This window comes from Eleutherodactylus coqui, chromosome 6, assembly GCF_035609145.1.
Source record: "Eleutherodactylus coqui strain aEleCoq1 chromosome 6, aEleCoq1.hap1, whole genome shotgun sequence".
NCBI classification, from domain to species: Eukaryota; Metazoa; Chordata; class Amphibia; order Anura; family Eleutherodactylidae; genus Eleutherodactylus; species Eleutherodactylus coqui.
In genome coordinates this window covers 47,124,980-47,149,804 of record NC_089842.1, presented here as the reverse complement: position 1 = coordinate 47,149,804, position 24,825 = coordinate 47,124,980, and the positions used below count along the sequence as shown (strand labels likewise).

At 44.6% G+C, this 24,825-nt stretch overlaps 1 protein-coding gene across 1 annotated transcript in view; it reads right to left on the bottom strand.

The window, feature by feature from the left end:
- Window positions 1-765: 765 nt before the first annotated feature.
- The window catches only part of TMEM51 (transmembrane protein 51), a 42,391-nt gene continuing 18,331 nt past the window's right edge, over window positions 766-24,825 (bottom strand). Inside the window, exons 2-3 of the mRNA XM_066606727.1 lie at window positions 13,486-13,935; window positions 766-1,650 (exon numbers count right to left, since the gene is read on the bottom strand). Of these exons, the coding sequence (XP_066462824.1) occupies window positions 1,248-1,650; window positions 13,486-13,820 (738 nt within the window). The 5' untranslated portion in view covers window positions 13,821-13,935 and the 3' untranslated portion in view covers window positions 766-1,247. The remainder of the gene's footprint in view (window positions 1,651-13,485; window positions 13,936-24,825) is intronic.

Sequence of the window (24,825 nt, the reverse complement as noted above, 5' to 3'; positions counted from 1 at the left end):
GACCAGAAGGGAGAAGACCCTTCTGCGCAAGCGCATCTAATCGGGCGATAAGACGCTGAAATTAGACGGCACCATGGAGACGGGGACGCCAGCGCAGGGAAGGCGAGTACATAACTTCTGTATGGCACATATTTCATGCACGATGTATATTACAAAGTGCATGTATATGGCCATACAGAAGTGTTTAACTTAACTTGTCATCGCGGGACAACCCCTTTAGGACTTGTTAAAAAGTCACATTGATTTGAAGGAATGCAGCCATCCAATAGATGGCGCTGCAGAGGTATTTTTCCCCATCTTTCTAATTTGCATAAAATTACCCAGAGGAGCTTGCATGGCCTTATAAGTCTCCTCACTTACCTTCTAGTTGCCCCCATACCATTTTCGGGTTCCCTCCCTGCGGAGAGACTATACCATCCTCTGACCCACTCTCTGCCTAGGTGTTTCCATGCACTTTTTGGGGGCTTTCCTTAAGGAGACATGACACTCCTCCTGAGTCTCCTAAGAGGCACAGCACTTGAGAGATATCAATGAATATTGTACATAGTATTTAATGGGATTGTCTAGGATTTGAAAAACCACTACTTTGCTCAAAAAGTATCTCAAGTCCATAAAACTGAACGTAGCCCAGCTGCAATAACACAAAACTGTAGATAGGGCGGTGCTGTTTTTGGGAGCCAGAAGCTAAGTTTTCCTAATCCTAGGCAACCCCTTTAATGAGCAGATCTGCTGCAAGTCCAGACTGATATCATCCCATGAGAAAAATAGTACAGAATATTTTATTAAACCCATACGAATGACAACCATGTAAATTTACAAAAATGTGGAATATATTCAGAGAGGAATAAAAAGGACTTGTATAACAATAGAGGTAGAGGAAACAACAAAGCTAAAACGAAAGCACGATCGGGCAGATTTACCATTGAAGACGCACTAGTAAACAGTCTTACATGCTGGCATCACATGTATGATGTGCTTTACACAGAAAAGGAGTGGCTTCACAGGAAAGGGGCGTGGCCTCACAGGAAACAGGGCATGGCATACATGTCTTTGTGCCAAAATTTTGACCAAAATCGGTCATAGGACTAAGTCAACTAATAGGTGGTATAAAGTCATACTAGACAGTCTCAAGATGCACCAGATTCATCATCCAGCACGAGCCGCAGGCACATTTTTAAGGCTGTCTAAGTTTGCACTGTCCATTAGACAGTATCAAACGTGCCCATACTTTTCACAGCAACAACGCCCTATGCGGGCTGATCAGAACCAATTTTCTTATCTTCATATTCTGGGGGTGGGGTAATAGGCTCAATCTTGTTGGTGGTTTCCGCTATTTTTGTCTGACCCGACAGGTTAAGTCTAAATTCTTTCAGGTGAAGTTTGTCTGACTTTATTCTTCTGATGTTTAAAGGCTTTTTCTCTTTCGCCGAGCGAGAATTCGTCCTCTGCGGTTGCTCCCGTTTAGCTGAAGAGGCGTTGGGCCTAGTTGGGGTGGAATCATCAAGTTCTGTCAGGGACTCGTAAGAGGGGAGGGTAATACTCATCCTCCCTGAACGGTCAGTCTCTGTGGCTTCTCTGGCGTTGTACCCAATCCTCATCACTTCCTCGTAGCTGGGAGCCGAGTATCGGGGGACGTTCACGTCTTCATGACTAGAGGGAAAAAGCGAGAGAAAACATTAAAATTGCTTTTTTAGCAATGGTCTCTGCCGTCAGACTAGTACATCGGGAAGCGAAAGTACTACTACTGCCGATGCCGATCACAACCATGACCAACACTAAATTTACAACTCGTCAAATAAGTATGGCATAAAGTATACCTTATTAGCAAAACCGCGAACCTTATGTAAATTGGGACAATGGCAGATTTCCAATGCATGACCTACATTCTGACATGGATCAGTTTTGGCAGGGCTGCCCATTGGCACAAGCCTCTTATACCAAAATGGAAGTCCAGCTCTAGGGATGCAGCCATTCTGGCCTTAGCAGATGGTTGGAATAGGCAAAGGGGTTCTTAAAAAGGAGTTCTCCCACCATAGTAAGATTTTGCCCCCCGCACCCCTCTTTCACCCGATGGCCAAATCTCTTACAGAAACTAATTGCAGGAACATTGATTAGTCTAGTCAACATTTCCCAAAACAACTCCCAACAGGTCCATAGTATTGTACAGGTGTCCTCTATAGGGCATACTCAAACCATGACCTACGGGGGAAGGGGGGGGGGGGGGAGAATTCGTGAGAACTGGAGTTTGGCAGATACTGGTCTAGTCCCTCACTTTGTGCACTATAGACATTAGGTGCTAGGATATAAGCCACCACCATCACTGCCACCTGAGGGCAAAGAGGTAGGGCTGGAGGGCTGAGCATCCCTTGCTTAGGAGGAGTCAATCTACTTGTGTACTACATGGTGGAGAGAAGATACTGGGTGGCTGCCAGAGTCATCGGAAGTTTTGTTTTTTTTATTTTTGAGACTGTGGCTAAGAACTGCAAAATTCTAATCCAAATACCTAAAAGGGGTTGTCCAGAAATTGAAACACTTTTCCAATCCTAGGCCTCCCGACTGTCTCAGATTCTGCAGAGCAGTCCTGGTTTTGGGATGCTGTCCCGAAGTCCCAGGAGGCAGGAGACATGTCCCGACCCTTCCACACCTCCTTGGTGCAGTTACTAAGGTACAGCGGATGAAGGACCTGCAATGATGATATCAGTCACATGACCATAGCAGGTCCTTCATCAGCAGTCTACAGTGGAGGTAAGAAAGTTGGTCCCGCCACCTCCAGCATCACATATAGGGGAGAGGAGAGATGATTAGTGGGGAAGTTCAGCCTACTACAACTCCCAACATGCCACCAGTCTGCAACAGTCAGGGCATGCTGGGAGTTTTAGTTCTATCAATTTTAGGTCTTTCATCTGTTGAGATTAATAGAACAACAACTCCCAGTATGCCTTGACCGATTCAGACATTCAGGACATGCTGGGACTTCTAATTTAACTGTAATATAAGTCCGGTGACACACTGACGCATTTTGGTCCCTGTTGTGTCCATAATACAGAGGTGCATGACGGCCTGACTACGGATCTCCTGACTCAGACTTCAAGCATCATACATTCCCATCATGCTCAGCTGCTGGTATTCCAATGTAGATGTGACCCCATCTAAACTTGATATTGCTAGAATCGTGCTGACCCAGAGAATAATGTTATCACATGATTTATTATTCAGGCTGAACACCAGAAAAATCAAAATCAAAAGGATTTGCAGAATTTTCTCTCCCCCACCCCCCCAAAAATAAAAAAGTTATAGATTAAAAAAGTATCCTGAAATGATGCCATTAAAAATACACCTTGCCACTACGTAAACCAGATTTCCCCCCTTCCCCACAACAACCGATGAAGGACAGGACTGCAGACAAAACACGTGCCGCTTCATATACATTCTGCAATCCCATCCCTGATAACGTGGCCTCAGTTTATGATGAAGGTCACCAACTGAAACCTGTTCTTCATCTCCCATCATGTGACCCGTCATTCCACAGCTGGAGTATTTTATACTCTGCTGATAGCACGAAGGACACGCAGTAAAAGGCGCCAAGAACAACCCTGCAATGTTATATTAAACACTTTAAATTCTCCCACTCTGACATTAGAGAAAAAAAAACAAAAAAAAAACAAAAACAAAAAAACCCCAAAAACACAGGGCCGTTCGCTCCCAGCAACTAAAGCTTGTTCATTGTATAGTGAAAAATTGCCATTTTCTGATCTGCTTTCTAGTTTGATAAATCTGATTGCCATCATTGAATAGGAACCTTCATTATTTTCTTACTCCTCGTCCTGCACTGATCATATGGCTGCACGGCTCGTACAGAGCGCTCAGGTACTTGTAGGGTTGCCACCTTTGTCACGAAAAAAATACCGGCCATTGTAAAAAAAAAAAAAAAAAAAAAAAAAAGGTGTGTCTTATCACAGCATTTTTTTTTCTCTTTATCTCCTCGCGAGAACATGCTGGAGTCTGCAGACGCTCGCATTGCATACAATCTACACGCAGGCGTGTGTGACATCCCCCACATCTCAATGGCCCCCAGTCGTAATGGTGACATCCCACAGCGGCCCCCTGTAGTAATAAGTCACGGCGGGGACGGCGGAGACAGGATCCAGCTGAGCCCCAGGAGCTGAAGAAAAGGAGAGTATGATTTTTTAAAATTTTTTTACACCAGTTTGGGTTGCGTTTCAGGGATGGGTTTACATTTAAAGCCCTTCCCTGAAAAACAATTACAAGATGCCAGCGGCTGGATCCCCTACCGCATCTGTCATCTGTGACAGCTGCAGTAGGGAATTCTTTATTTCCCATGGGGATGAACAAAACATCTGCTGCATGTCGCAAATGTGTTCTTCACCCCCTCGGGGGACACTGTAGCCCGACCAAAATACCGGTCTGTAATAGGGCCAGTAAAAAATAAATAAATAAAAATACCGGACCAGCCTGGCGGGAAAAATACAGGCCAGGCCAGTGAACTACTGGCCGGGTGGCAAAACACAACTGTACGATCCCTGCATGACTGGGACGCATTCTCATTCTCTGGAGGGAAATCATGAAGGTTCTCATTCAGCGATTAAAAGTAGAAGACCGTTTAGGTGTTTTTCCCTTAACCATTACAATGCATGTCACATAACGAAGAAACTTTGCAGATAGTAAAAAAAAAAAATTAAAAAAAATTGATTATAAAAAAATCACACAAAATCACTTTTTTCCCATTTTTCAATTTTTTTTATTTTCTGATTGTTGAATTTTTTTATTCTGTTGTCCATTCATGACTTTGGGGGCGGCCATGTAACCCGAGCTGCATTTGGAGCATTTAGGCTGAATGGCCACAGACGGATTATCGCTGCGGAATTTGCGGTTAGACACCTGCCGCGAGTTTCCCAGCAATGTCCGTCCATAGACCTGCTGTGTTAAACGAGTGTCTCCTGCCCATGAGCAACAATAAACCGATTTTCCTCTCGCAGGGAAAAAAAAAAATCGCCGCATGTTCCATTTTGTGCGGAAGAAAAAAAAACAAAAAACGCATGGACGGCTTCCATTGCAGTCAATGGAAGCTGTCAGTCCCACGATACTTCTGCTGTGAGCACTGCAGAAGTATCGTGGGAATCCACGTCACAGCCCAGCACCAGCGAGTCATGCGCGCCAGGCGAGACATTTGCCGGAGAGACGGATAGGTGACTATAGGGCTCTGGATGGCGCCAGTTCTGATTCTGCTGCAATATTTCGCAGATGAAATTCGACCCGGCCGTGGGCATGATGCCTTAGACATAATTTACAGCAGCCTCATGGGCCCTTTACACAACAGACAGGAGCGATCCATTGACTTGTATGGAGACTATTCTAGTTATGCTCTGACCTGTGCAGGGGTCATTTTACAGGGAGGGGGAGTAGATGGTTACAGCTTGTGGCTATTGTGAATGGTGGATCCTGTGTTATCTACATCAGTTTACCTTTCAGTCTTAGGCTGGCTGCACACGGGTGGATTTTTGATGCAGAATCTGGAGCAGGCGTCATCCTCCGGATTCCGCAGCATTAACCCTCCATAGCACGCTATGGAAAAATGATTCTCCATGTACACGAGCAGAAACCAATTGCGGTTTCCGCTTGCAGATGGAAAAAAATCATTGCAGCATGCTCCATTTCACTGTGGTTCCTACATAAACGGCTTCCATTGAAGTCATGGGAAGCAGTCTGACCTGCAGATTTTGCGGGAAGACCAGGAGATTAAAAAATACATACTGCGCATGTGCACCGGCTGGCATGCCCGCACACATCTGCAGTACAGAATAAAGAAGAGTCGCAGGGTTGCCGGCCGTGGGCATGGGCAGATTCCATGCAGGATTCCCCATGTGGAATCTACGTATGCTGTGGACATGAGGCCTTAGGGTAGTTTCACACGAATGGTCGCGATTCCACTGCAAGAAAAAGCGAGGCAAAAATTTGCAATTCAGGATGCATGCGCATCCACAAACTAAATCAAGAATGCGGATTTGATTTGCGGACCTTCTGATCTGGAAAACAAAATCGCAGCATGCTCCATTTCTGTGCGGATCCCGCACTGACTGCTTCCATCATTGAAGTCTATGGAGTCTCTGGCCACGGGCAGGGTCAGCTCCCTGCAAGCTCGCACAGGTGGAAGCTGATCCGCCCGTGGACATAAGACTACATTCACATTCCAGGCCTCAAGGGAAGAAATGGCAAAGAAAACAAATAAATAAATAGGAAAGTGGTGGTCTGTGAGCGCCAAATGCCAACCAAACCGGAAAACTGTTCAGAGTGAATCCCGCAGGACATCCGCATATACCGTTGATTTTTGAAGCTCTAGCCAATAGTACCAAGTTTTATAAACCTGTCAAAGAAACAGTTTAGAGAAGAGGAAAGATCTTCCATATTCATCACATCAATCTCGGAAAACCTTAGACACCGTAGGGCGGTGGGCTTTCTCCCAGCGTAGGCGGATGCAAACTCTCGCTGTCATCACCAAGCGACGCAAGAAGTGAATGCTTGTAGATCTCGCAATGATTGAGTTGAAGCAGCGCTGGCTCCAGCCTGATCCAGGTTCCAGCAAGCCGATGGATCACCCATCGAACCTCGTCCCAGAAGGGGCGCCAGGAACCTGCAGGACCAGAAAATGTGAAGGAGGGAGCCCACTTCCACACCGCTCCAAAAAAAGTCTGTGTTAGGGAATGTTCTGATCAAGACTAGTAGCTACAGAGGGAACGGTCACACCCAAGGGGGCTTCCTCTGCCATGTAAGAATACGCCAGCATTCTAGACATAGGTGGGGGCTGCTTTCTAGATTTTGTACTGAAGCTCAGGATTCCGCAGCCGTGCCCCTTGCCTCAACATTCAGGCCACAGGTTAGGCTGCAGTGGGCAGTCTAAAAGGGGTACACCAGCATTCTAGTATCACACAAGCCCTGCAGGGTTGTTGCTATCGAACCCCCGGGTTATCGGTATTAAAACTCACTAATGAAGTAAATAAGTAAACCCAGCGTTCCAACAATCCACCATCCTACGGCCTTATCCTGCTCACCTGGCACTTTTAAGGTGGGTTCACACGGGGCGGAATTCCCATGCGGAACGTTCGCACTGCAATTTCGCCTGCAGCTCCTCATCCCAGGATTAGCCAGCAAAGTGGACGAGATTTTGCAAAAATCTCATCCACACGCTGCGACCAAGCCACAAGAAAATGGACACACGGCGCGGAATTCAATTCCGCAGCATATCAATTATTTTCTCTTTTCCGCAGCGGCCTCTCTCCTCTCTATGGGAAAATGCCAACGGTGAAACTGCTAGAAAACCTGCGGCTAAAAACCGCGGGTTTTAAAGCTCCGCTTTTCCAGTGGAATTCTTGCGGTTTTTCGGTGCGGCCATTCCGTTAGAATTCCTCTGCAATTTCATCCAGTGTGACCCCAGGCTTACTACTGCACCAAGATACGTGCCAGACCAGAGGACGCCCCAGACTAGTACACGCAGTAAATATCTGGATAGTTTTTCTTCAATCTCCTACGGGTGCCTACACACTTGAGGAGAAAAAAAAATAAAAAACAAAACACTATTTTTGAGCGATACGAGAGAAAACACAGACTTGTGAAACCAATGGTTTTGAATGGTTTCATTGCCATTTATTTGTGATGCTTTCACTCATCCGATGTGGAGAAGTGGGGGGGGGGGGGGGGGGGGGGGGAAGAGAAAAAAAAAACACCAAAAAAACACCGCAGAATGCCCCATCAAGGAAATCACGTTCCTGTCTCACATTTTTGTCTGTAGCGAGGATGCAGCGAATAATGGTAATGACTTGTGTGCCAACATTAATTCCATTTATCACAAACTCGCTGGAGTATATTGATGCAGAGCTGATTGGGAGATCATTTACATACATCCCATCAACGTAAATTAGCTGCTTTACAGGAACATTCTGTGGTCTCCAGCTTCTCTCAATGCGTTTCCCATGACGTTAACCATCAAGTGGGCAGTGCCCAGAAGTCTGCCCATATCCGTAAACCATATTTCTCTGCCATCTCACCATCACACACATTGGCTGCTACCTTACTTTTAACCCATTCGCACGAGGCGCACAGTTGTTCTTGGGGTATGATCATGTGCCGATCGTGTCACACTATAACCAAGACATGACAGATATTTAACCCTTAACACTCTGGGATGTACAGTTACATCTTGGACATGTGGGGCTTGTATGGAGGGAGATCAGGAGCCGATCCTGCTCCATACAATATGGACTGTGCCTTTAAGTGCCCCAGAGTTCAGGGGTGGTCCTGAACACCCGGGTACCAAGCAGCCTGGAATGCACTTTACATTTTTGCAAAAAAAAAAAATGTTTTTTTTTTAAATATTACATACCCCATAAAACATGGACACAGAAGTGAGACTCTGGTGAGGTTATTGGAGCCCTGAAGTGCATCAGTGGCGATACACTAGAAATATCAAACAGTGGTTCAGGTGGATAATTGTCTGACAGCGGGGAAGATCTTGGGACACATATGAAGGCCAATGGATATTTGTCCACCCAACTCCTACTGGGATTGTTGTAGACACGCTGTTGAGCCAAGTGTACATTGGTGTGCGGAGACGCAGAAGGAATCTCCCCAATCACCAGGAGTGGTCAGCCAACAGATTTCTGAAGAGTATGGTCAGCCTTGTTGAGTAGGGACTCTTCTCTATGAGGTCTATATTCCCTAACAGAGCAGATGGATATAGGTTACCCCAATTGGACAATCCCCTTAATTAGTGCAAACTGGGATCTTCATTTACCCAATTAAGTAACACTTTAATGTAACACCCAACAGTCCAGAAATTCTGATGGCCTGACATATCATAGGTGATCACTTACAGATTTATGCTGGAATCATAGGCTTATTTTAGGATATCTTCCTAGACATTATCTACCCTTTTATAAAGGGTTGTCCAAGGTTAGAAAAACATGCTTTCTTCCAGACACATAGTGCCACCCTTGTCTATAGGGTTGTGTCTGGTATTGCATCTCTGCTCCCATTCACTTTAATAGAGCTGAGCTGCAATACCAGACACAACCCTGTGGACAAGGGTGGGGCTGTTTTTAGAAGAAAGCAGCCATGTTTTTCTAATCCTGGGTTAACCTTTTTAACCAAGTTTTTCTAGGACTGTGATAACTCAGAACACATCATGATCTGCCATATATTAATATGGCATTGAAAACAGAGGATTTCCAAGATTATAGTTGATCAATGGGGGGAGTCCACTGCTTGGGATCTCCACCATTCAGCTGACTAAAGAGGCAGTGGCGCTAAGGTGAGCGTAACGGCCTCTTCTCAAGCCAGTGACAGTGTTCATTTGTCACATGGCCCAAGATTAGCTCCGTCCCAATCAAGTGAATAGGACTGAGCTGCATTACCAGGCACAGCCACTATACAATGTATAATGCTGTGCCTGGTATGGACTGAAGTGACAGTGGGGTTCCCGAGTGATGGTCCTCCACCAATCCACTACTGATGATGACCTATCCTGGAGGACAGGTCACCAATAGTTTACTCCCAGAGGAAGAAAAAAATTTCGGCCCTTTCAGCTTTTCAAAAATCGTTTTTTTTTTATTTCTAACAAGAGTCCTGAATTTGAAGGTTTTTTTTTACATTCTACATTAAAAAGAAAAAAAAATAAAGAATTGTATGGAGAATTTAGTAAGATAATGTAAGGTGTAGCATTACTTGCCTTTACGGAGAGGTTTTGCTATACTGTGAGCGCTCTGTGCATCTCTGGCTGGCCCATGTCAAGTTCCAGCATCAGCCAGCAGGGGGCAGCGTTATCGATTTGTACAAGGAATGTGCTGGGAGTCTTCACATTTAGCTCGGAGTCTCACTTACTGGGTCATTTCTATGTTCTATCTAAGGAGGGAGAAGCGCTGCATTCCCATCCACAAGACACTTCATCACAATAGCAGAAAAATCAATGTGTCTCTGGGTCATTATGTGCTGTAGTTATTGTGTTCCACCTCAAGCGCAGCGAGACATCAGCGCTCTCTCCAGGAGAGAGGAGACCGGCTCTTTTTATTAAGAAATACAAAAGAGAAGTGTCAGGATACAAATTAAATGGCCAATCATCTCCGTGTTAAATGGGATCCGCCGCCGCTCGTTTCTGGCGTGTTACCAGAGGGAACTGGAGGCGGTTCCATCAGTAGGTCTAATCGCTAGAGGTCCAAAAACCTTATAGGAATAAAAAGTCTTTTGTTTTTTTTTAACACTTCAAAAAACATGGGGGCGTTGCGGAAAAAACGTTTACTGTTAAAGTGATGGGATTAAAGCAAATCCTGTAGAGGGGGAAAAAAAAACCAAACAACTGGATTTTCTGCAGTAACTCTAACCCGTGGTTTAGCATTTGTGCAACGTGTGCACACACTTTAAGGTAGGTCTGCCAGACATTCTTGTGGGACAACTACATCCAACGTTCAGTGCAAGATAAGCTGCTAATACATCTCCATGTATGCGCAACAGTGTATACAGGATTTTGAAATACCACCCCGTTCCATCAGGCATACCAGAATAACGAGATTATCGGTCCGTGTAAGACGGGTCATCAGAAATATGGCCAACATGCAATCAAACGTTGGTCAACATTGAATACCAGAACAGGCTAAGGCAATATGTTTATCTCAAGTGCATCTGTTGCAACTAATGAAGCCCTTAACTAGTTGCATCAGGTGTGCTTGACATAAGACCAGATTTGTAAATGTGTGCTCTTGTGGAGAATTCTATTCAGAGGGTTTATAAGAGGCCAGGCTCACACGAGCGTATAGTAGTGTACGGCAGCGATTTCTTTCGCATGACAGCGTATCTCACACACGCTGTCATGTGCAGTCTTCCTGGGTTAATTTATTTTTTAATTTCCCACCCTGTTGCTTAGCAACGTTGCTTAAAAATGCTGCACATGCGCAATGTAATTGCATATGTACAGCATTTAGTACACAGCCATAGAGAATAGGGCTCTGTCGTACATAATACATGGTAAACTTGAACATGCTGCGTTCTTTCATCGCGTACAATTTAATTAAAAAAAAAAAAGCGCTAGAGTATAACAGCGATGTACCATGTATTAGATGCGCGTAAAAGGCAATTCAAATACGCTCGGGAGAGCCCGGCCTAAATCAGAGACTGCAGTAGTCCGTAAACATGGCATTTTGTGTTTTGTTGTGTTGGGCCATTTAAATTCTTTGATTATATTTTGTAAATCGCTGAAAGTTTGTAAATTTGGAAAATTAATTTGAGGATTGAATAAATTTGATTGCAACTGTACATATACACCCCAACTCCTAAATCCCAGAATATTGCAGCCGATCACCTTGATATGTAATACTACTATACCCATGCTCTATATAGAATTGTAATAGTGATGCCACACATCTGCTCTGCCTTCCCACACAAGTCTCTACATGCAGCCAATTCCTGGGTATACAGTAACGTTATAAAGCATGTGTCATCACCTGCAGCGCCAAGACACGCGGCAAATACTGGAGGGAGGGAGAAGAGCCCACAGTTGAGTAGCATTGTGACAGCACAGAACCGGCACCACTTTTGCCACCCGGCCCAAGTCCGGCACCGCCACCCGGCCCAAGTCCGGCACCACCACCCGGCTTTTTATTTTGTCTTTGTTAGACACATATTGACTAGGACTAATACAGAGAACAACAGAGAGCGAGTTAAATTACTCCCCCTAATGTGTGACCCCCACACGGGTTATTACATGGATGAAAACAAATTGATTAAAGTTGAATAGGAAATGAAGGGTCCCTTTCTAGGCCAGCTGTACTTTGGTTGATACCCTGTCCAACATGTTCTGTTGGTACCCCTTCCCCTCTCGTCCAAACAGAACGCAACTGTCTCATATGCTGCCCAAATAATATTTTCATACAATTGCCTAAATCAACAATGCTAGAACACTACCGTCATGCATTGTAAGACTATATGGGGCCGTGCAGCAGCACCACAATGGAAATTCCACCATATAAGGTGGTCAAATACCATCATCATGCACTGCTCCAAACACATTAAAGGGAACACCTAAGGATCACCATCGTCTCCAAACTCTTTTACACCCGTCACATGCAGAGTGTGAACCCTCTTATCTGTGAGGGTAATGGGCGCGAAAAATGGACATACCAATTCTGGTGTTTGCTTGTGAAGGACAATGAAGCTGCACTATACTGTAACCCCAGGTCCTACTTACAGTTACATGATGTTGGGTCTGTTCATGATAGATTGGGGAGAAGCATGCAGATCAGTAGCCCGCTGGAGGTTATTTTATAGGGCTTCTGCAGCACTCCTCCTGTTTCGGATGTCGGGTTAATGCCCTTCTTCAGCTCTATTTAGATCTCTTTGCTTAACAGCCTGCGTCCTGGTATCTGCTCCATGTTCTTGAGACTGTACTGGGAGACTCAGTAGACGTTCTTGCGATGGATGTGCCAACCTAGAGGACCAAAACTACCTGTGCTACCCGTCTGGGCTGCAGGTACGCCTCATGTACCAGTAGTGACAAGGACATCAGCAAGACACAAAACTAGTGGAGAATCAGTCAGAAATGATAAGGAGAGTAATTGTCTGCATTCCCTTTCTAAGGGGTGTCTTGCTGTCGCCTCTCCAGGGTCCCTGTTGTCCCTTTCATTTGCACCAAAGCAGGTGAGATGTATTCACAATCACTTCTGCTTCTTATCTGGACAGATTAATATCCAAGAAGTATTAATGATGTGTAATAGACTGACACCACAATAGCTAGTGAATGCCACCAGTGCTCACATTTTCCCAACAATTGCTGGGCTGAAGCTGCAAGCCCAGTCCAGAAATTAACGCTATTACCTAAGCATTAATGGTTCAAGTAACTGCACCCTTATACTGTGATGCTTAAAGGGTTTCTGTCACCTACTTTTAAGCCCAATAAGCTAAGCTTATGGGCTGAAAGTAGGCAACCCACTGAGTCTGGGAATGTGTTATACTCACCTCCTCCGTTGCAAGTGCTGAAAGCCACCGCTTACTGCATTGAGCAGTACTACTAAGTAGTCCATCCTACTTTCATAATGGGCGGACTAATTAGCAGAGTCACTTAATGCATTGAGCGGCGGCTTTCTGCACTCACACCGGGGGGAGTATAACACTCAGATCCCCGGCCTCAGCGGGTCACCTACTTTAAGCCCATAAGCTTAACTCCTAGGACTGAAAGTAGATGACAGTGTCATGGAGTGTTCCCTTAATTGTTCTGAGCAGTGCACTATACAGTAGACAAGGTTTGTGGTGGTCTTAATCCTTGGGTTTCAGGCCATATGTGGCAGCTGAACAGGTTGCACATCCCTAAGGCCAGTTCTGGTCTCACTCATGGTGGATATCAATGTAGTTCCAGAAGAGAGCTGGAAGCCTTGAAAAACAAGTATTATGCCAACAGTGTAGACCCGTCATAGATAAGCATTTACTCACTTTTCGTCACTCCGTGGATGGCTTACTTCATGCTGCACAACCCTCGCTTCTTCCGTACTCAAACGACGCTTGCGTCTATTACGTATGCTTAAGCACACGGCCAACAAAAGTAGAGCAATGCCAGATCCCACCAGAACGTAGGCTACTGAGAACGTCTTGCTCTTCAGATGAGCGTCCTCTGGTGTGCTGGTATTATCATGCGGAGGGTCAGGTTTCGCGTTGCTCCCAAAACCTGGGACAAGGTTCCATACTGCCATCACCACGCCAAGCACCAGTAAGCCCACTCCGATGGCAGTAAGGGCATAGTGAGGTACACTAGATCTTGTATGCGCCATGGTCACCGATTTCTTCAAAGAGGTGTAAATGGATGTACCAAGTCCGCGGTTACATCTCCTGTGTGCACGCCGAGGGTAAAGGTTGCTACCTGCTGTTCAGATACATGATAGTAACCTGTTAAAAGAAGAAAAAAAAAATAGATTAAGGAGGCGGGGTGGAGAGAGGACATGATCACAATAGCATCAAATTTGCATGTACCTCCAATATAGAGCAGGTTTGGCAATCTGAAGGACGTACAAATAAAAAATTAGTATTCCCCTCAAAGGGAATGTCCACATTTGTACTTTTTTAGAATGAAAAATAAAAGGTCTGAGATTGATCTGTTAAATAAAGTAGTTCTTGTTGACTGGAGCCACCACTAGGGGGAGCATACTGCATACAGATTAATACAGCTCCCATTAAAATCAATAAGGAGCTTGCTGCAAACTCCTTAGGCCACTCTCGCACACAGCGTTGGCAAAAACGCTGCGATTTTACTGTTCTTTGGGTCATTGAGATGGGTGAGAAGGTGCGTTAAAAAGCGCAAAAAAGATGCAAAATAGAGCAGACAGCACTCCAAAATCACAACACTAGAAAAACGCCGCGATCAAGCGCAGGTCTGCGAGGCCCCATTGAATTGAGGCACAACACTCCCAATATTTCAAAGCGCCGCGGTAATCGCGGTAAAGAGCGTATGTGTGAGAGTGGTCTTACAAAAAATGGTACATGTAGAGGTTACCAATTTCGGCGTAGATCACCAGAAAAAAAAAATATGCATCAAAATCCGCATTATTTGATGTGAATTTCACCCTTTCAAATGAAGGGTGAATTCTGTTGCAGATCCACACCAAAATCTGCAAAAATAGTGCGGATTTTAATGTGGATTTTCCGCTGCAGAAAATCTGCACCAATTCCGCTACATGTGAACATATCCTTAACGGGTTATATCATAATCAACTTATCACCTCCGCATAGGATCTAGCCTCTGAGACCCCACTGATCCCAAGAACAGGGGTCCTACTCAATGCAAGCTTACTGCACCCTCCATAGCGAGAAAACTTTATGAACTAGCAGTCAAGCATTCGCGGTGCCACTCCGTTCATTTTTAATGGGACATCCGGAGATAAATAGCCAAGTGCTTGTACTCTGCCATTTCCGTCACTCCACGTGAAAATCAATGGAGGAGTACCGCACATGTGTGACTGCAGCTCCATTCAATCTACAACTCACTGCAGGTAGATGCTGTGAGGTCGTAGGACCCCCGTTCTTGGGATCAGTAAGGGTCTCAGCAGTGGGATTGCCCACCAGACTTATCACTTGTCTATTAAATAGATCGTAAAAAAAAAAAAAAAATATTGGAGTTTGTTAACACCTTATACTGTTGAAGTGACCCTCCGGTTTCAGGATGTCCTTCTGATCTGATGGTTCGGAATCCTGTTTTAGGCTGCGCAAATTATCAGCTGCAAATTTTCTAGCTACTTAATGCATACTATATACTGATCCCAGATTGGCCAGTGTTGGCCAATCAGAAAGCAGCGCTGTGGAGATTAGGTAGTCTAAAGATTGCACTAGCCATCTTAAACGGCTGAAAATGGGACCCAGAACTGGGGAATCAGAAGGACATCAGCACAGAAGACCAACAACAATCAGTAGAACTACTCCCCATGATCCCAGGACCAGATTTTGTCCAGAGGGTCACCTTAAAAGGCTTTCACATTTGCATCGGGGGTTCCATTTTCCTGTTCGGGGGAGCAGGAAAGGGGAATCCTCTGACCAAACAAGTCTGTCTTATAATTGAGCTGAACGGACCCCATTCACTATATTGTGGTATATTGTGCAGAGTCTACAACGAGGTTCCAGCGCAGATGTGAGCACAGCCTAATTGGCTCACTGTAAATACCCATTATTTGCCAACCTCAGCTGTACATTACAGACCATCATGATGCTGCCAGATACACAGTGCTACAATGTTGGTTTTGGAAGAAGCACCCAAGAGCCTCTTCGTGCCGCCACTTCTGGGTTATACACAACAGTTGCTCTTTGAAGTCATTTGGAGGCTATAAAAGTACATTTCTTTAGCAAACATGGATGGGATCACAGCCAAACAGCGAGTAATCACCTGTGTACAGCGGCCAAGCGGAAGTAACATCTAATAGGGCAATACATAAAGGCCCGGGCAGACAAAGGCTTTACTTCAGAACGCAGAAGTCACGTGTAAAAGGAAGTGAACTAAGTTTTGCTTGTTGTTCAAACGCGCACGATCCAAGGATTTTTTGAACGATCCTCCCGTGTAAAAGGGCCCTAAGTTGCGTGGTCCTTTCTGGATTTCCGCATGGCACGAACATAAGACACTATATAAATGAAAGTTTTACAACTCTCTAATATACTTTGGGGGACATTTACAAACTGTTTTATGCCAGAATTCTAATGCAGAAAGGCTGCAAATATTGGTGCAAGTCACGCAAAAATTTAGCAACTTTTTTTCTGACTGCTGAGTCTGGGGCGTGTTAGGAGGTAATGATACACCAGGGTTCTGAGCGGAGACTGCTGCTCCGACCCATGTAGTGGCCGACGCTTGTAACTGCATGCGCAGATCCCACTGTTTTCAATGAGAACTGCGTCTGCATTTACAAGTGCCGGCCACTACACTGGTCGGAGCAGCAGCCTCCGCTCAGAACCCTGGTGTATCCCAATGGGCGCTGCTTGGAAAACCCCCTTTAAGGTCTGCCAAGCGATTCCGCAGCGTGTGAACTTTCTCTTGAGGTTAGACACTGACTTTGTCGTTTGTACGTGCTGAAAGACAAACTGCTTCTGTTGTGTCAACAGCGGAACGTCAACCTTGTTACCAAAATACTACCACGTTCCAGGTCAGACGTAGAAGTGTTGTGGAACAGATTCCCCACATCTACAGGCTTGAATGCTTTTAATTGAATTAGCCAAAAAGTTAGAATATAGAAGTTTTCTAAATTGCATCATATGAAGGAAGAATATGCAAATTAGGGTCTCCTATACAGTTAGGAACCATAAAAAGATAGTTTATGGACAATATCGCAAGTTGATAAATACAAATCTATTTCTAAAAAAAGGTCAAAGAGGGACAATTTAACAAAAAAAAAGCCAAACTGGGACTTGGGTCAAAAAGAAGGCCATTTGGGAGGTAAGCTTTACTGCTTTTAATGCTCATGCAGCGGGCAGGGACATCTGTGCTTCGGCTATAAAAAAAAATAAACCACCACGCTGTCACAAATTACCACGCACGTGCCGAACAGGGGATTCCGGCATGCCCACTACAAAATTAACATGGAAACCAGCCGCCATAAGCATGGCGACTGAGGCAGTTTTCCTTTTCCCAGTTGTCAAAGGATTAATTTACACAGTTAAAGCAACCGTATGTGCGGGAACAGGAGGGAGTCGGGAGTACATCTCCTGCCGTTCTTCTCTGCCGCCCCTCCAGTCTGCCAGTTCCAGACCCCATTTTTGGCCGTCCAAGATGGCCACAGCAGTTTTCTAACTTTGGAATGCACTGTACACTGCTCTCTGATTGGTAGTCTAAAGCCCCTTTACTGAAGTGCCCGACAGCCGTCCCAGCGATGATCACTCCTGTGCTTTAGAACAGCGAATGAAAGTGGAGCGGGGATCGTTCCGGCCTACCCACCTACACTCAGAATACAGAGGCCGTTGGTCATAGATGACAGACGGCCCGATTACAAGAATAATGCAGCGGTCATTCACTGCATGCATTCACACGGCACAATTATTGTGCAAACCGCTAGATCTAATGAGCGATTTGCACAAGAATCGTGCGTGTAAAAAGGGACTCAAGACTACCAATGCACTGCGATTAGGTAGTCTGAAGATTGCGTTGGCCAGCTTGGATAGCCTAAAAACAGGACTGGTGGTTCAGGAGGAATGTCAGAGAAGAACAACTTCAGGTAATATCTCCCACACCCCTGTTCCCAGGGCAGAATTTATTTATTTATATATATATATATATATATATATATATATATATATATATATATATATATATATATATATATATATATATATATATATATATATATATATATATATATATATATATATATATATATATATATATATATATATACACATACACACACATATACACACACACATACATACACACACAAACAAACTTTAGTTCGTAAAGCCATACTGCACTTACGAGCAGTAATACACAGCTACATCCATACTCTAAAATGACCAACGACGTCTACTCCCTGGGATAAAAGCGGGTACTCCTTCAGTAATAAAACACATCCAGTGTTTTGTTTCCTTTTGACAATGAGGAATAGAAGAGCTCCAGCATCGGCCCGGACTTCATTAACCCGTTGCAATCCAATTTTAGATTCAGGGTTTCCTAGTGGGCTCTCTCTTTCTGCCATTATACAATGGCGCCATCTGCTGGCTAGAGCCAGTACTGCAGTATTGGACATGCTGGAGAGGCCCCCGGACAGAGCGGCCAGTAATATACAGTAAGAATACCCTGCCGGACATCTTCCGACATCGGAGCTGTACAGCTTGCAAACAGAAAGTTTTCAGACATCAGACAGTGGATTAGTAAGGGTTAAAAGTTCCTTCTGTTTTAATGCAAAATTAAAATCTAGAGCACAGAACACTTCTCAATTCAGTGAGTTACAGATCCGTACTATGCTCTAGACATTAATATTGTATCACTAATGAAGAGCTTTAATGAAGTCCGGGCCGATGCTGGAGTTCTTCTATTCCTTGCATTGGATTTGGTGTCGTGAATCTTCCGAGCGCGCTGCGGACTGATGAGCTGATTGAACGGACTGCGGATACATATAGTATATACACACACCTATGTTTGTGACTACTACCTAGTTTCAGGTCCCTGTTCTACTAGATTCATGTTACATATTCACCAGTGCAAATTACGTAATCCTCTGGTTGGCTTTATCGATTTGCTGAAGCCGGCAGTAACCGCTGACTCACACAGCGATAAGAAATACAATTGGTTACTATTAACTAGTGGAAAGGTTTCAAGGACATAAGGAGGCAACCAGGGAGGTTTCACAAGACTGCGTGACTCTCAGCCACTGAGGAGGCGATTTCGACTTCATCTCCATTGTTCTGACTTGACTAAAGGTTAGTCATTAAAATATAGAGAGGCCTCAGCCAATATGTACCGAGAACAGAAGTCTAATAACCACACCTCATAAATAACCGGCAGCCCTGAAGAGGAGATTAAGACAGCTTTTACTTTTTAAACACTCTTATTAGGAAATATACCATACAGGCTATACTTCAATAACTGCATACATCATATTCTTCAGATTAAAGGGGAATTACAGATACAATATCCACATCAGATATATAAATATAACACTGGTACAATTAGGCCTCATGTCCACGGGGAAGAAAGAAAAAAATAAATTAAAAAAAACAGGCCCGCTGCGGATTCTTCATGCAAAATCCCGCAGCGGGTCCCTCCTTTCCCGCGGACATAAGGCCTAAAAAGAAGGTTTACTTTTCTGTCCAGACGCTGCGGATCTTCCCTCTGTCACGGCCGGATCTTCTTTCTTCAGCCCAGCGGATGTGCTGGGCATGCCGGCAGCGTGCTGCGCGCATGCGCTGTGCATTTTTTTCTTTTAACTCCTGCCCTCCCGTGCCGGAGAGCAGGAATTCAGCTACGGGTGTGCCGCGGATCCAGACGGCTTCAATAGAAGCCTGCGGGAGACCCGCACTAAAATGGAGCATGCTGCGGGCGTTTCCCCCCCCACACGCAATCCGCGCCTCAAGGGGAAAATGACATCCGCAGGTATTTAACTACCTGCGGGTGTCCAATGCATCCCTATGGGGCGCGGATCACCCGCTGCAGATCTGTCCCCGTGGACATGAGGCCTTAGGTTTCAATAAAATTAGAATTTTAACATTTGGTACCCATTTTACTGGGCAGACCTAGGTACAATTCTACTCAACATGCCTTAAACCAGATCCTGCGTCTGACGAGTCACACCATCTTCCCCCCCACAGATTGTTAAATTTCTCTGGGCCTTCTCTATTTTTTATTTATTTTATTTCTAGACTTTTTGGAATTACCAGTATTCTGTCACTTTGAGAGCGCTGGGGGGCCGCCTATCCATCTCAAAGCTACAGTTTTGCCAGCCATAAACAATATTTTAGTGAGAAATATCCAGTCATGAAATTGCCAGTGCTCCCCGTCCAGGATCCCCAATAAGCATACGCTCGGATCGAGTCGGACTGGCATTTCTATTAGCCGTCTTAGGAATTCTGTGACCTCCCTCCAGTGCGCATAGCTCTCCGGGCAGCTCCATATTAGATGATTAAAATTTGCACCCAGTGACTGGCACCAATGACATTGATTGGTAGGCACCCTGTCAATTTTGTAAAGCCTAGTCAGTGTTTAGGTAGCACTGATGGAGTATATACAATTGCGTTGACTTGTTATTTGCAGCTGGCAATACCATGGTATATGAGGGCATTGCCGCATCCCATTCAGTGAGGGAGGGGGATGAGTTCTTTCCACCCATCTATTACCACCATTGGTGTACAGGAAATTTTATAATGCAGTAGATGGGTATATAACGTAGATATCAGACCCCTAGGGACCCGAGTGCACAATATGCCCATCAAGGGATACTGAGAAAGGGTTGCCTGGGTTCTGGAAATTGTGCCATAAGGGCATGTCGGAGCTGTAGGCATCTATAGAAACTGGTCCTCGGAACCCAGAAGAGTTGCTGTAGCTGTTCAAAGGAGGCTAGTACTCAATATATAAAACGTTCTAGTGTGGCGATTCCCGGGTTTACCCAGTACTGCTTATGTTGTAAATTCACACGGTGTGGGAGCGCTCCATTATCCCACAGAGGGGTTTCCAAGGGTGTCCCTACATACTTGGCCATTGATTTACACGTCTGTGACACTAACCACCAGTTTGTGAATAGGCAGCATCTGTTTGGCAAGTAACTTTTTTCAAGAACGATCTAGAGGGACATTTCGGGCAGAAAAACCATTAGGTGATGTTCAGAGTTTGGGAGGGGAGAAACTGGTAGCACCATTCCTGCCATATCTTTTGGGCGCCGTAGTGTTTCCATGCAAAGCTTAGCGTCTTTCTGGGGGAAGGTTAGAGCCATCAATGAGTTGGTCTTATTGAAAAATGTCTGTGTCTGCATGCCCTAAGCAGTATAAATACTTGGAGAATATAATAATTTTAATAAGGTTTATTATGCCGGCCACAAATAACGGCAGGGCACTCCAGGTTTTGAGCTTTTGCTGTAGTGAGGTGTAGAGGAGCAATATTCAAGTTGAAGCTCAGAGCGTGATCCCGAGATATTTAAATTGGAAAGTAACCTGTAAATTGTGGAATACCTTCCCCCATCTTCCAACCCTCGAGTCTTAGAGGCATAAAGGCAGACTTCTGCCAATTTATGCTCAAGCCCGAAGACCTCCCAAACCCATCTATCAGGGAAACCGCAAATGGCAAGAACGTTCCTTGGTTCTGACATATAGTATCAAGTGGTTTCCATGCAAGCCAATTCTATCCTCTCTAGATCCGATCTTTACACCCTTGTACAATGCACCTTGCCGAACAATTAGATTAATCAATCTTTAACAATCTTGAACCAGAGCCATCTCTGAAAGAGGACAATGCAAATCATACAAAGCCAGCATTAGAAACTGCACCAATGGCCTCCTCCCTTCAACACTGCAGCAGATCATCCAGCCAGGCCGACACCACATAGTATCGTTGATTGATAGATCAATTATTTTGCATAGTACTCCAAGAGTAGGCAGAATATCCAAATGAAAAAAAGCTCATTTGAGCTGAAATATTGCACTTTATATGCCATTGTGGGCAATAAAAGGAACATTTTGAAATGATGATATTTGCCTAATTTGGGAATACTATGCAAGACAGGTGATCTGCTCATCAACAACAGTATCTCACAAATGTCTGGGCCTACATCAATGGATTTGGGAGCGTAAGAAACAAACTGATGGCAGAAAAAGATCTCATAGTCCATCTAGTCTGCCCTTATAGCATTTCCTTATTATTCTCCTCTTAGGATACATCTATGCTTATCCCAGGCTTGAATTCATTTATTGTGACTTACCAACCACATCTGCTGGAAGTTCGTTCCAAATAGCGATGATTTTAGGAAAATATTTTTTGATGTCACTTCTGATCTGTCCCCCCAAAATAATCTCAGATTGTGCCCCCTTGTTCTAGTGTTTGACTTCTTCACTCCTGACCTTTACATCTGTAACAAAGGTTTCCATCATATCTCCCTCTACTCCTGTAACCTATATAAAAAGGTTCCCATCGTGTCCCTCCTCTCCTCCTGTAACATCTATAAAGCTTTCCATCATGTCCCCCTCTCTCCTCCTGTAGCATATAAAGGTTTCCATCAGGTCCTCCCCTTTCCCTTCTTCCCTCCTGCAACATATGAACGTTCCCATCATGTCCTCCCTCTCCCATCTCTCCAGTAACATATATAAAAAAGGTCCCCATGTCCTCCCTCTCCCATCTCTCCTCCTGCAACATATATAAAGAGGTTTCCATCATGTCCCCCTCTCCTCCTGCAACATATATAAAGAGGTTTCCATCATGTCCCCCTCTCCTCCTGTAACATATAAAGGTTCGCATCATGTCCCCCTCTCTCTTCTCTCCTCCTGTAAGATATAAAGGTTCCCATCATGTTCCCTTTTCCCATCTCTCCTCCTGTAATATAAATATATATATATGGTTTCCATCAGGTTCCTCCTCTCCCATCCCTCCTCCTGTAATTTATATATGCGTTTCCATCATGTCCCTTCTCTCGTAACATCTATAAAAAGGTTCCCATCATGTCCCTCCTCTCTCATCTCTCCTCCTGTAACCTATATATAAAAAGGTTTCCATCATGTCCTCCCCCTCTCCTCCTGTAACCTATATAAAGGTTCCCATCATGTCGTTCTCTCCCCTGCTGTAACAGATATAAAAGGTTTCCATCAAGTCTCCATCTCCTTCCCCCTAGGACCTATATAAAAAGGTTTCCATCATGTCCCCACTCTCATCCAAGCTGCACAAAACAGATCCTTCGAGTCTTTCCTGATAAATAGTAGAAGGTCTCCAGAACCGAGCTTTTGTAATTAGTCTTTGGACTTATTCTATTTTATCAACATCCTTCTGTAGATGGGGTCTCCATAACTGAGCACAATACGCCAGATGTGGTCTCACCAGAACAGGCCAATCTCCCTCTTTCTACTGGTTATACCTCACTAGGCTTTGCTGCTTGACCACACTGAAGTTATGTTGAGGCCATCGGGAACCAGAAGGCCTAAATCCTTCGTTCTGGATAACACAGAACAGCTAATAGATACTCAGTCTGAGGAATTATTCTCCCCGAGTGCATTATTTTACTTTCTGAAACCTTGAACTGCAGTTTCCATTGTTTTGACCCTTTATCTAGTAAATGGTCAAAAACAATGGAAACTGTAGTTCAATGTTTCTAGTTATAAAATAATGCACTTGGGGAAGAATAAATCCTTGGAATGAACATCAACGGTACAAGCCTGGAAAACCCCTTTAATTTATGGCACTGCATGCTCAGAGCAAGCTGCAAACCATCCAGAAATTTATGGACCGTCTATAAGAATAAAAGGGACTATTTCCAATGTCCGTGAAAAGTATTAGATACATCCGTGAAATTTTTTATTTTAAGACGGTTTAGATAGTGTCCAGAAAAGTGTTCCAAATAAGAAAGGAAATCTATTCTTGAAGAGGATCTCAGCTTTGCTGCTCTTATCTATACACCAAAATTTGAATAGCCGCCATAGTCCAGGGGAGGAAGTAGAAAACGTGGACAAGTTTTCAGAGGAAGTGAAGATACTTTTACAGGCGGAGGGTCACATGTAGAGATGAGCGAGCATACTCGCTCAGGGCAATTGCTCGATCGAGCATTGCCCTTAGAGAGTACCTGCCCGATCGGAAGAAAAGGTTCGGCTGCCGGCGGCGGGCAGGGAGCAGTGGGGGGAGAGCGGGGAGATCTCTCTCTCTCTCTCCCCCCCGCTCCCCCCCCCCCCCCCAGCTCCCCTGCTCACTGCGGCAACTTGCCTCTCACCCGCGCCAGCAGCTGAACCTTTTCTTCCGAGCGGGCAGGTACTCGCTAAGGACAATGCTCACTCATCTCTAGTCACATGACAAATAGAAAGAAGTAAGCAGCTAGGCAAGGTAAAGGGAACGCATTATAAAATGGCGTATTGTGATAATGTACATTAAATTTTGATTATGAAGACTGATAACCCTGATCTCCGATTTTTGCCCGTTTTTAAATAGAGGTGTTTCAGAATGAATTATAATTTTGTGAAATCCATTCTATACAGATGCAAATTAATATTTCTACAAGAGCAGGTTGAGTAATTTGAACTGCATCATTAAATGCACATTTGTTGTCTCCATGCTCACTGATATTTCACAACAACGTGTGTTCATTTTACTTAAGGGCACCTAGTGTCAGCAATTGCTGATCATCTCTGTATGTGCAGCTGATTAAATAGAGTCTGGCATTCTAACCAGAGACAAATATGTACTCTCAAGATCATAGACAAGTGGCTAAAAGTGTATAAGACAGGGAACCAGCAGCCTACAAGCCTCTTTGGCACAATAATATGGCTGAAAGGTCATATACACTAAACATATAGTGTAAAGTAGCCCGCCTCTGACAACCCCACAACAGGAAGAACAAACAAGTGTTTCTTTTTTTTCCCCAAAAAAACTTTACGGATATACCCACATGTTACAGCAGAAGCTGGAAGTGGTCCCCGTTCACTCCTGTGCACCTCTGGGCACCTTGCAATACGTTGACCGATACAGCCTGCAGCTCTTCAATGTTGACGCTGCAGATAGTGCTCGTGAGGTTTTCCTTGAGTTTCTCCATGGCATGGGTCCCCAACTCCAGTCTTCAGGGACCACCAACAGGTCATGTTTTCAGGATCTCCTATGGTAAGAACACCTCTGGCAATGTCTGAGGCACCGAC